The 13,936-nt window shown below is 34.5% G+C and overlaps 1 protein-coding gene across 2 annotated transcripts in view; it reads right to left on the bottom strand.

Annotated features, from left to right (window-relative positions):
* Positions 1-13,936, bottom strand: part of Src42A (Tyrosine-protein kinase Src42A) — a 56,002-nt gene that overhangs the window by 18,184 nt on the left and 23,882 nt on the right. The window contains exon 1 of one of the 2 annotated variants that reach the window (XM_013307416.1): positions 11,321-13,104. The exons of the other annotated variant lie outside the window; for it this stretch is intronic. Within the exon in view, the coding sequence (XP_013162870.1) occupies positions 11,321-12,900 (1,580 nt within the window). The 5' untranslated portion in view covers positions 12,901-13,104. Of the gene's footprint in view, positions 1-11,320; positions 13,105-13,936 lie in introns of those variants that run through there. 2 annotated transcript variants of the gene reach the window in all.

Below are 13,936 nucleotides of genomic sequence, written 5' to 3' on the forward strand. Positions count from 1 at the left end.
GTATACTGTTAATTATTACTACTATTTATTTGTTCATGGTGTTGATTAGAAACGACAAAAGTTAATTTATTTTAATGAAACAGTATCATAATAATGTGTAAGATGTACAAAGGATGGTCCGTGCTTTCATGGAGTCCAGAAAGCGGGGCGGCAGTGACTCAACAACTACGTATGGAAGCTATTTAGCATTCAATCGGCGTACACTCTCCGCAACAAGAGGGCCGACTCATTGTGATAGCTACTTTAAAAGTTTGCGAGAAACCACAATACACAAATTATTAACTTATAATACAAATAATAATATTTAGATTATACAATAATTTTAGTGAAATTAATCAAAATATTTCTCATCTCGTACACTTAAGTATGGTAGTATTATGTATACAATAACTTTTAAAGCTTAAGTGGGTCAAATCTATAAAGAATTTCCTAAATCGTCACATTGATGTTTTATTAAATCAGATATCATGTAACTCTTTATATCATTATAATGACATCAATATTTAGTCACGAAAATTTATTCAAGGACGTGGCGATATGTGTAATTGGGAGCAAAACAAAATCCTCGCTAGGACTGACCAGTTTCGACACCGACCAACAATGGCGGCGAGTGTTGCATGAAACCGAACGCTCACGCGAGGCCGGTACGAATTTGTCTTTTAAAATTGTTGTAGTCATGCTACCACCTAAATATGCATTGGCTAAAACAAAGCATACAAGAATATGCATCGAATTTTTCGCTCAATTGACTGGATATTTATAAACTTAACCTTAATTACAATTATTAATAAATTTAAGAAAAATATTGGTAGCAAACAAAGACCGCTGCATAAAACATTTATTACATAAAACTTTTATGTATTTTTATTGAGAGCATCTTACAATAGAATCAATGGAATCTTTTTATATTGTTCGTGATGATAAGCTATTGATTGTGCAGCGATTACAATTATTTATAGAAATGTTCCGTAATTATAGCGAGTAACTGCATTGCATTGAGGAAACTCTCTTGAGCTGCTTATCATCCAAGATTCTATCAGCAGCATGATATTTATTTGCGAAATAGAATTACCACACGCTGATAACATTATTAAAAGTATAATTAAACTTTGATTTACTCAAAGTAATGACTATTTTTATTCTTATTTAAATTGATCATACTCAAAATTTAATCTTACTCTTATTGCAATTACCATAAAGTAGAAGCTCGTAAAATTTAATAGAGGACAAATTACAGAGATGCTAAAACATACTAATCTATTCATCTTTCTTAATCTATGCTTGCTAATGTCGGACTTGGGTAATAAAATTGCAATGGAGGAAAATAATCGGGAACAATGTCACAATAACCATAAAAATATACTATGGAAAGGGCGTCCATTAGACCTCGTCACGTGCTAAGGGCGTCCTTTGGGTCATAGACATCGCTTAGGTTACTTTGAAGGCTCACGATTTACGCTTACAGAATTGATTCATTTCAATCATATGATAAGATCTATTTAACGACAGTAGTAGTTTAGTATGAAGAACGGGTAAAATTATATATTAAATTACTTTAAAAGAGGATAACGTGAAAAGAAACACGCAAGGGATTGAACGGGATGCGAAATAAATTATTTATTAATGCTACTATAAAGGATAACACTCTATATTCTCCGACAGAAGATAGATAAAATCGAAACATACCATAAGTAAGTTTTGTAATTTAATGGGAAATATTGTCGATATTAAAACTGCTTCTCAAATATTGAATGAATTGAACAGAAATGAATAATCTCAACTTTGATAATCTTGAAATGCATAATAATTACAATACACATCAAAAAAATACATAATATACACATAAAAACTAAATAATTTATGTTATTATAACGTTTCAAAGTATATAAAAAAACAATCTTGATACCGACAAAGACTAGACACAAATCACCGAGAAATCTGGATCCTGTTATTAAGAAAATTATATTTCAATCGTAAAGACTACACACGGACGTCTAAAACTTCAATGATCTGTATAAATACATAGATATAAATTTGAGTATACCTAATATAGTTCTAAAACATAATAAAAGTTTTCTAAATATTAAATGGAAACAATTTTTTATACAAACATTTTAATCTATAAATACATTTTGCAATGTTCAGTAAAAACAGCAATTTAAAAGGCAAAGTATACGTTTATAATTTCTATTGGTAACTAGATATTTTAGACTATAAAGTAAATATGCTAATTTTAGACCAACACTGTGAACATAGTAAAAAATCCTTTTATCGTCAATTACTTACGCTGTTTTTGACTAAAATAGTTTGATATAAAAACCTCACTCTTTGACCTCGGATGAATAGAGAGAAACATTCTTTAACGAATAATAAGATGTGCCGTAACTGTTTTAAAGGTTTTAATTTGAAGGTCCATTGAACTTGGTGAGTCAAGAGCTAGGTTATACCAATGAGGTGGTCATTTCTGATTATATTTCATACTCAACATTTCACCTTCAACTTTATCTGATTTTATTACTACTCTGAAATCATTCATTGACAAATCACTGACCTTAAATGAAGCAAGTAAAGCGTCTTATATAAGAAGTAATAGTAATTTAAAACAATCAACCTTAATGACTTTATGACACTTCGTGAAGGAATACGATAAGATTAAGATATAAGAAGAAGAGAGAAGAAATAAAAAGAGATAAGATTATAGGAGTCGACTAAAAATACGACCACACGTTTATATCTAAAATTTTAATTATTTATAATCATAAAATTATCCTATATTGTAAACGCGCTATTGACAACAATCTTTATGATCGGATAAATTTTATGGTGCTGTGAAAACGGGTCTTCCCTTGTCAGTCTAAGTTTTAAATAGCTTGGGAGCCACGGAATTAATTCATTATTTCCAGGCCTAAAATGTAAAACGTGTTTAGAATAAAGAAAACGCTAAAGATTCATCCGATAGCCGACTTTTTTCTATAAACATGTTTAAACATTATTGCAAATCATTTAAAATAGAACTCATTGTTTGTCAGAAGAAATCAAAATGATAAACAACACTAATGCTTATTGGAAGAATAATTTATACAAAATTTACATTTCGGTAATCATGTAAAATCAATATAATAAAATTTAATGGAGTTTTATTGGAAATTACGAGTACAGGTAAAACTAAAAAGTTAATGTAACTTAACTATGACTAAAGCCGTTTCTATTTATACACTATTTACTATTTACAATAAAACAGTTAGTCATTGGTGTAAGTCTCCAAATATACGAGACGGTTAACCGTAGACTAACAAAGCGACTTAACAGACACAAATACCGACCTTGACCTGTATACTGTATGCGAGAGAAATCGTCATATGAATCATGCCTTTTGAGAGATATATTTGTTGAATTAGCTACTGATTTACATTTAAAGGCCGCAACTCAATGTCTTTATATTATCATTATAGTTAAATTTGAATAAAATGCTTCGTTTTTTGTATTCATTATAAATTATTAATTATAAATGACTATTAAGTAGAACAATCACGCAAAAACGTTCAAATAACGAGATCGAAGTAGAAAAAAATAATAACAAGCGAATATTAATAACATAAGTACCTAAAATTTTTAACAAAATATTATTAAACATAAATAATGAGCGCAAGGAAATCGAAACTAAAATAAATGGAGACTGTTTCCTACAATTTCTGTTCATAAATTCGTATGTCAGCGCACATGTTGTCTATTATAGTAAATTGTATACTACGTTTTATTTATATACAAACGATAGGTGAGATCTTTGTCTTATGGTCATAGAAAAGACTTCAACGATTATATAGAGATGGAGTGATAGTTTTCTATAATAGTCTATGTAATTGTTGATGAAAAAGAAGCTCCGGACGTCAGTTGCTAAGTAAACCTTTTCACTCGATCAGTGACGGGCCGTGGCTGTCGCCAGGGCAACCTATTACTAGTCTGCCGGTTTCATTTCTCCGACTGTTTTGAATTTTATGCTGTTGCGGTAACTACGCAGCCGTCTTACTCTAGTTTCCCGTCTTAACTTTCCACATTCCGATATGAATAAGCAAGGACGTTACGGAGTCTGAATGTAAAAGTCCGCCCAAAAATTATGTTGAAACGAGATCTCGTTCTAAGAATAAAAATTTTCTTTGTAAATATAGATCGTTTCAAGTCTTGTGTAGTGTTTGTGGTAACACTTAAAACTTGTTGTATAAATAGAATCTGTTTAGTCAAGTATAATTTGCCGCTGTATTTGTTTTGCCGTTTCGATCGTCGATATTCGAAAGTGCAAATATGACTAGGTCGTTATGGCGGTCGAGTTGAACTAAAACATTTGGCCCAATCCGATGAGGGAGAGCCATAAACAAGAAACAGAACAGAACTAAAACATCAAGTAAAAGTGTAACATTATTAGGTCTTATTAAATATTGCTTTACAGAATTATTTATCCGACAAAGTTTTAGAAATAAAAGAGCAGTCCAAACATTATGGAATGTTCAGTGGCATGTAAAATAAATGTTAAATTAAAATCTACATTTTTATGAATAATAAATCCACTCAGATATTATAAAGGGGAAATCTTTGTATTTTTGCATGTAACGCTTTATGCGTCAAATACTAATGGAGCGGGGCTTTTTATAGGCTTACTACTTACTAGATATTTTTTAACCCGCGGGCAAAAGCTATAGCTAGATATCATATATAACAAATCTCATGAAAAGCTCAGCAGTAAACCATAACGACGATAAATGGTAATAACTCTCCGAGAGATCGTTTACATTTATAAATGATTTTTGAAATATGATACGATTTCTCCTAATTTTAGGCTTTATATTGATTTTATAATTTATATATTTTATGTTATGACATTCGAGGATTCACATTTCAACTGCTTTCGTTGACTTAAATTTATTTTAAAGAGTTTTAAAAATATTAAATGGCTGTAGCCTATTTTGGCAAGTTTGAAGTCGAGTGAGTTTGAATGCGATTTCTAAGTATAATCTATGACGTGTTGAATAAAACGTGACAGTTTATTTATTGGAACGTAATAATTCCATATTTAAAACTAAGAAATTTGACATTTTATAATAATTTATCATTATATTAAGCACGAACGTATCAAAATCATGTATAATTTGCCTAATATTCCGCTAAGAAGAATGTGTATTTTCTAGTTAAAATTTATGAGTAACTGATATGTCGTAAGCCCTTTTGAAATATTACAGACCCGAGCGTTTCGACCGTCGTATAAATTTTCGATAAAATAATTTTATAGAGCTACGGATGAGACATCGTGCGTTGAACTTTGCGTGCCGATGGCACTACATTTTGCTTGCTCTTGTTAGGTCTGCTGCTAGATGGCCAATCTAATTATAGGTTCCTCTCTCCCGATGGACACATTCACCTTAAATCCAGTACTTAGAAGCTAGTTTTTAAACCATCGCGCAGAATATAAACGTTTCTTTTTGTATTAATTGCCTCAGAGCTATTTATTGATTCTAAACAGACTTTTTAAATAAAAATAAAACTCTAATAATATAAAAACCACACCTTTGGAAGCTCAAGAAAGATTTTTCTCTTTTCTCAAGAAAAAAAAACTTTAAAACACCTCGTGTGTGTAATTGTAAAAAACTAGAAATTATGTAGATGAATATATCAGTATTATATTCACGCTTGAAAATGTTGCATTAATATACATACAGGGTGTAAATTAATAGTAAGAATTTAAATAGGTCAACATTGATGTTATAAATATATAAAAAAAATATTCAGTACAGCTTAAATAACTCTTCGCAATTATCCTTTTGGAACGGGCTACTTAATAAATGGAAAACCCTTTCATTTTATCACCGATGACCGAGTTGTTTTATAAATTACAAAATGAATTGCATTTTAAACATGCAATTCATTTGCAATGTATCGGTGTATTTGTCAGGAGGGCGTGCGATTTATCTTAAAAAATTATAAGATATAAATCAATTCGATCGCTTACACCGAGAGTGCTTCTGTCTCGAGGAGATGCATGAACTAAAAACCTCATTGAAGATAATAAAGCAAACGGTATATTTGCGAGAAATATGTACTCGTCCGTTATTTATTCAAAGAAGTGACAGATAAGGACGACCGGTCATACAATTTGAGACATATATTGAATTTTCAATAAGAACTTCCCACGGTACGACATACATAAACAGTTGGACAGTTGGGTTGTATGCTTCCTATTCTGAAAACGAATATTTAAAAAGATTGAAATAATACGTCATCTTATCCCGAATACCCAATTCACTTTCACGCGACAGTATCTATTATTGTTATTTATAATTTCGAATGCAGACTTACATACCAACAATGCATGAATTCATGACGAAATAATTATAATTATCTAAATGACCTATTTAAAAAGGTCGTCTGAAACTTATTAATATAATATTAAATAGCCTAACCTCGGCGTTGATCTATAGATACATCCTTTGAAAACAACTATAACGAAAAAATTTCAATAGATTCCCAGGTACCTTTAATAAAGCAATTATAACAGTCTTTGATAATCTTATTGATTGCTATATTTTCTTAGTCAACTAACATTTATTGATTACTGGAGAACAAACCACCAACGTCACATACAATAGCTACTTCCAAACAAACTACCTCATTTAACGCTTGAATTAATTACGGTACTTTCTTTTTTGTAATCACTAATGCAATTATTTGGAAAAACAAAACTAATATATTAGAAGTACGTAAACGAGTTTGTTATAGTTCCGCGACTTGGTCATAAGTGACGAGGGCATTGGTTCTGCTTCATATAAAACAATGCTACTACTTGAAATAAATCATACTAATAATTTTTTTATTGCTTTTGTATGTCTTGAAAAACTGTCGGTTAAATTGTAAATATTCCCACATGTCTTCTATTAGTTCTTTGGCTAAATATTTTAGATCCTATTACGCAATACAATAAAGGCTCTAAAATACTCAAAAGTATTACAAAAAAGTAGATTGGCAAAAATAGTTTAATTAAATTTTGCATGGCTATTTGCAATAGTTTGTTTACAGTTTAAAAAGGAAGTATCATTTAAATCCAGATTTGGATACCCATCGTCATGTAACGACAAATAAGAAAGACCACAATAGATCATTAAATATTATTGTCGTTTGTTGCTCGTATAAAGGTTCATGATCGTAGCTGAATGGCTGCGGAGAGTTCCTCTGATATTAATCAAAGTCTAAATCAATATCGTCACTCACATATAAATGTATCATAAGCGAAAATGATAACAAAGCCATACACTGTTGTGTAGAATATAGAATTATTTTTAAGCAACATTTAGTTAGCAGTTGATTGTTTAGCTCACACGTGTTTAGGACAAAAACAATAACAGTAAGCTACTTTCTCTCTCGCACTCACAAGTTTCAACTTTAGCGCGCTCATTTCGTACTAGATTGCGAATATAATTAACTAAACAAGAGATTTCGTTTTCACACTTACGGATAGGGTTGTCAACTTTTAAAAGGCTGAGAAAAAATTGACTTCCTTTAACCATAAACACTGTTAAGTTTACAACGAGTTAGCAGTATTTTTAAGTCATCGATTTATCTTCAGTTAAAGACTATAACTGGACATTTTGCTGAACTGTGCTATTATTGTATAGGACTTCCTAACTCACAACATAACATTTTAGCACGTTTGCTTTATTAATGTACGTGTGTATGAAGACAAACTAAATTATAATCTTGGATCACGTAAGATTTTTATTCGACAAAGTACAAAGTATTCGATTGATAAATTATAGAAGAACATTAGTTTCTGATGGCCGCAAGTAGTTTGGGACTGATTGTCCTTAGTAAAAGTGCTATTATTTCTGTCTATCTCATTTAGGTTAAGAATAATAATGCTCTAGATATATCATGAACAAAAGTGACAATGTCACATTCAAGTGTCAGCTAACTTGTGTTTGCGTGCATTGTCCTTTTTTCCTCGTATCTTTGCAATGCTATGAGTGAACATCTATTGAGGTTACAATGTTTTAACCAAGAATTTAAATTGGAATAATTTTAAAATATACAACTACTATCGAACAATAGCTTAGCCATGGCTTACTTTACAGTATTTTTATTGAATATCGTTGTTGACTTTATCGCTACAATTACCGTGTGTTAAAACATACAGACGAATTGAGAACCTTCTTTTTGAAGACGATTAAAAATTTAAAAAGATAATTTTGTCCACAACATGACAATTTGTATGTCTATGAAAAACCCAGACAAACAATGACTGACTTTGGTGTAGCTATGAATAATTATTATTTAATTTTAAATAAAATATGATAAATATTTATAACATAGAATGGATAAAACGACTTTAAAATGTTTAGTTTGAAAACATCCGCCGCAGTAATTGTAGGGGCAGGTCTGCGCGGCGAGCGTGCGCGCGCGCAAAAAGTAAAAACAAATCATAAAACCTGTCGTATTGTTCTTTCGCAAGAGACGACCTCACCTCGGTGCCGTGATAAGGGCGAAGTCGATTCCATCGATTCAGACACGTGTTTGAAACAATGAGCTGCAATTTACACAGCACTGAAACTGTCAACAACGTTAATATCGTTATAAATCGATGGAATAAATTATATTCAATGTCAACACGGATTAACGTGTACACATAATTCGCTTAGAAAGCGAATTGAGTGGCTGGCTAGATAAAAAAAAAACTCAATTCGACGCTGAGCTCAGAGACGTCACGACATGGCACCCGAATCATCGGCTCAGTGAAAGTGAAGCAAAAGCAATTGACGTTATATTAAACAAATTCGCATTATACGTTCTAGTGTCGAAAAGTATTGAAACTCGTTACTTCTTTTTCGTCGCAGGACGCCTCTCGAATTCAATGATGAAATCCGTATTCATGATTTATTTCACAAACAAATGCAGGGAGCTTCATGACACAAAATTTCACTTTAGTTATCATAATATTGATTATTTTATAAAATCACACTTTTACGCCGCATTTATGTCACAAATAACAAAAATAACATTTCACAACTAAAACGATTTACGTGTTGAATCTGTGCGATATACAAAATACAACTATTGTTGATTATCAAATTAATGACAATATAATTATCGGTGTACTTAATCAGCTGTGCCCGATCTCAATATCGCCGCCAAGATATACTAGTACAACGAAACTTTACATGAAAATCAAATTGTTGATAATAATAGTTTAATGAAACGAGACGGTTAGTCATTTGTGTACTTCTTCCATTGTTATTGGCAAGTAATAATGCAAGGTTACCTACACTAATTACACTATTATTACCCGACTAACGGTCGGTGTAGCATTAGATATCGATAATTATAAGAAATAATTGAAAATACAGCTCATCAAAGCTAACATTGATTTTCAGTGTAAAAATAAAAGTATAGATTTTACTACAATTTAACTCACTGTTACTTAACTGAGAAACAAAGTAGAACTGATGTTTATATACCAAGTAGTGGGAAAGCATTGGAAGATTAAGAATGCAAGCAAAATATTTCGATATTAGAGGCGTTTGTTTGTTCCATTAGCCGCTTACACGCATTGCGTACAATAGCCGATGTTGACAATCGTTGCATACAAACACACATGTTTTCGGAAATGCAGCCTTACACTAAACATGAGTTGTCGACTTCGCGGCCTTTGCAAGAAATGAATAAAAATGTTCGAATAATGTAATGTATACAATTTTAATACAGTCAGATGTAAACAAACAAAGGAAGTAAGGATACGGGTCGTAACTCCGAACTCGAGGGCGAAACGTCCATGACCTATGTTCTCGTATGAATATAACAATGAACTACAAATTTCCGTGTTAGATTTACAGCCTTATAAAAGTCATATTAAATCGATGTAATTGCATGTCGTTATGTAAATAAAACTATTATCCAAAATGTTAAATTTTAAAACAAGGAATAACACAAACACTGCATTTAACAAAATAAAATAGCATAATTCATCGTTGATTATCCATTTTTATGTCACTGACCGAGGGTAGGGTAAAAATAAGTATACATTTGTTAGATAGTACTAAATATAAGAACAATTGTATTGATAATGGACAACAGGCATTGTGGAAGCAGAGTAGCCTCAAGGCTGGCCAGTGAAACCAACACCGGCGCGGCGTCCGCACTGTTTGCTTCACCGGCAAACCTTCCTGCACCCGTACCGTCGCCGGCTCTACTCAACGTTTTGCTATGTTCATTACCACTGTATTATTTTAAACTGCTGCATGTGCCGTTATGTAAACACACACTGCATTAACGAATCGTCGTCAATGGACAAGTTTATTTTACTTATTCACGTCTGTCTGACACGAATTGACATGCGCTTAAATTAAAAATCCAGTTTTTGTATGCATTGAATTAGGAATCGAAGACGTGCATAATGTTAACTAACATCTATGAAAATTAGTACGTGACACGTTCTGATGCGACAGAATAAGTGTGTCGCACGCGCACATCATGGACAGGTACGGGCAGAGCAGTGGTGGCAACTAAAATATCATTATGGTATTTAAATTCAGTTCGCGGCATAATATACGCATAACAATAAAAACAAAACGCTCGTTATTCCGCATGTAAACTCATCTGCGTGTGTCCTAATTATTCATGAAGAGGATTGAGGAAGCGTACGAAATCACGAACACGAGACGTCGAAAATTCAAAGCACAATCGCTTCCGATCGGCTGCGTACAGTTTTTCGTTAGCGTCACCTTCGTGGCTCACTTCCTGAGGCGACTTCCAATCGCCGAAACGCCAAGAGGAAGACGGCGGGCGGCGCCGGTGCAGCGACCGACCGGGCGAGCGTAGCCTTGGACGCGAGCTCCTTGCATTTTAATCGCACGGCCTTGCGGAAGCGCGCGTCTCCAAATCGCTCTCGTAACATCTTTAGGCCTGCGTCTTACCAACGACCCCACGACATGATCTCTTTTTGTAAACTCACACTAATCATTGTAATATTAAAATATCGTTACCTATTTTGCGGTTTGGTTTTAATAAGATGAGAATAAAATAGAGAAGCGCAATATATGAGTCTCAACATACCGAATCTGAAACGCTTCCAGTGAACATTAGTCATTGGAAATGAATTAGCACAAAGCTGCGGTTCGCCGCGAGCCGTGAGGTGGTAACCAGTTCCACTAGCTGAACGGGTTGCCTCCGGTTAAGTGGACCGATGTGGCTCGTCGCATGGATACGCATCGGCGCAACATATTTTTTTTGAGCCGACAGTTCGGTTTGAATGTGTTATATCTAAAATGAAGTAAAAAGTACTTACGGCATCGTATTAATCTTTATATAGGTATCATGCGGCAGCGGCTCTAAGCTTTTCGTGTTAATGTTTGTACTAGACAGTCGCCTCGCTGTTCTCATCCAGCTACCTCGTTGTCGTCGAAATCCTTTTTCATTCTTCAACAGTTGAAGATGTCTTTTGACGATGTCATGCCATTTCCATTTCACCGTAGCTGGTGAATCACTAGCCGCATCCTCTTTACATATCTGGAGTCCGTCGCTAAATCGTCTCATATTCTGTAGGTATATTTCGTTCGACTTTGGCGGCAGACTCTTTCTTCGCTCGTCTGCCACAATTCCCGAATCTTGGTTATTTTGATCGGCTATCCATTTTGAAATAAAATCATTTTTATCACAGACTTGACCGATGACTTGTTCCTCTTTAGGGGATGGAGGAATCCAGTCCAAACTTACCCACTGACTAGACTTCGGCTTAGATTTAAAAATAACGTCGATTTCGTCGTCGCAGTCGGACGAGCCGATAGAGCAAACTGACGTTTTTTTTCTTCGAAACCGGGAACGAACAATAGGTTTACAAGACGATAACGACTCGGGACTTCCGCTTTCCGTGTTTTCCTCTTTTCTTACATCCTGTAAACTCTTCATGGTTTCAATGTTCACGTAAGAGTTTTCGGAGCATGATGAGTCGACACTAAACCTAGGTGTACTTCTGTGCGAAGGTTTTGACCTAACTATAATTTCCTCACTATAATTTTCAGCTATTCCAGAACCAATTTCTCTTTCATTAGTCAAAGAAATTCTCCTCTCGTTTGACTTTTCATTTTCCATTTCTATGATTCTTGCCATACTGGGAAACGCTTCGTCCTTTCCTACTTCAATTATCCTAGGCAGCCTTTGGGGGCCTTCTTTATCGAGATCATTCATGTCATTTAATTCTATAATCCTAGTAATTCGTTGTGGCATATCAGTATCTCCATCGGCAGATACTGGTGAGGGCATATTATTATTTTCATATTCAATAATCCTAGCTATCCTCTGAAGTGTTTCATTCTCTGTTTCAGAAGCTTGTGTATTAAAATCGTCTAATTCTATTATTCTTGTTATTCTTTGTGGATATATTTCACCACTAGATTCCCGTAGCGGACATGGTTTAAAATTTTCTTTTCCTAATCCATTTTGGCACTCTTCAGAATCTAAAGTATTAGTAGAACTAGCCATTGATTTATTATCTAGGTCGTTTTTGGCCGAAGACGATTTATTACTATTTTCCAAAATTACCTTTTCTTCTAGAGAATTGCTACGGCTTTTCGCTTTTTGAAGTGCGCTTTCTGAAAGGAAAACGCAGGGCACTTCGACTTGCATAGACATCTTTCGTCGCCTTGTCGTATTTTCCTTCTCTTTATTGATGTCATTGTCAAAATTTTCAGGGACGGCCGTATGCGGTAAAATAATAGGCGTCCCGGCCACCATACGCAAAAAGTCTGTAACAGCGGCTATGTGCGCTCCCGTAACTGCGCCCTGTAACTTAACACCGGATACTTGGTGAGGCACAAGTTGGTTGTCGCGCATACACCAAACTACGGGCAGAGCCCCTTCCGACACCATCGTCGTGTTGCGAAAGTGTTTTAACGTTTATAATGAAAAATAAATAAGTCAATAAAAAAGCACTAATTCACTGGCGCATTTCCGGGCTGCTGCCTGCACTTTTATAATCAAAAACTTGGGAGTATACAAAGACGCGAGTGAATCGTCGGTCGGGAGACATAGCGCGATCGCGTTCGGTTCGGCGCGCGGCGTGCGTGCGCGTCCGGCGGAGGTCGCGAGAGATAAGGCGGTGAGAGCCGCACGCGCAGCGCCGCCGCTTCGCGCCCCCGCCCCGCCTCCCCACTGCTGCCGCCCCGCGCCATCTTCCATCATACATCAATTTTTATCCGATACGACCCAGTACTTCGGCGAATTACGTAACGGTAAGGAGGACCTATTAAACCGTTAATCTTGGTCCCGAACATATGAATTGTGTTTTGGCGACATAATAGCGAATACAGAATTAAAATTAATTATTATTAAAAGTTATTAAGATCGCGTTACAATTGCAAAAAACTACGATATAATTGGACGTGTGTTGGGTAAATGTAACCGGTGGTAAGAGTTTCTTTATTTACAATTTTATTTGCATAAAATATGCATGTACTGCAAGTTTTTGCTCCACTGACGTAACAGCTACGAACTAAAAATTAGTAAAACGTTCACCTACCTTGGACACCGTTTATTGTTGTTTAAAGATTAACAGCTATTTATATTCCCCGTTTGTAATAATTTATTAAGATTAAGTGTGTATTATTCTATTATTGTAATGAGTAAGATTCAAGAAGTTGTTACCTTCGTAAAAGAGCTCTAAATTATTACCAATTTACCCAAGCGGGGTTCATCTTTGAAGTACTGTTAGTAAGCTTTGTGTGGGCCTATTCGTATCTGGGAGGGCCATTACTCGTCCATCGACAACGCAATACCGCAAGCTTTATGTCGAGCTCGGCTAGCTACGGTCCGCCAGTCGCCGGTCATAAGGTCTTCTACGTCTATAGAGTTCTGTTCACAATTAAACGTCCCATTGGCTTAAATATTTTTATGTACACTAAATCAC

The sequence above is a fragment of the Papilio xuthus genome, unplaced genomic scaffold (genome assembly GCF_000836235.2).
Source record: "Papilio xuthus unplaced genomic scaffold, Pxut_1.1 DF828142.1, whole genome shotgun sequence".
NCBI lineage: Eukaryota > Metazoa > Arthropoda > Insecta > Lepidoptera > Papilionidae > Papilio > Papilio xuthus.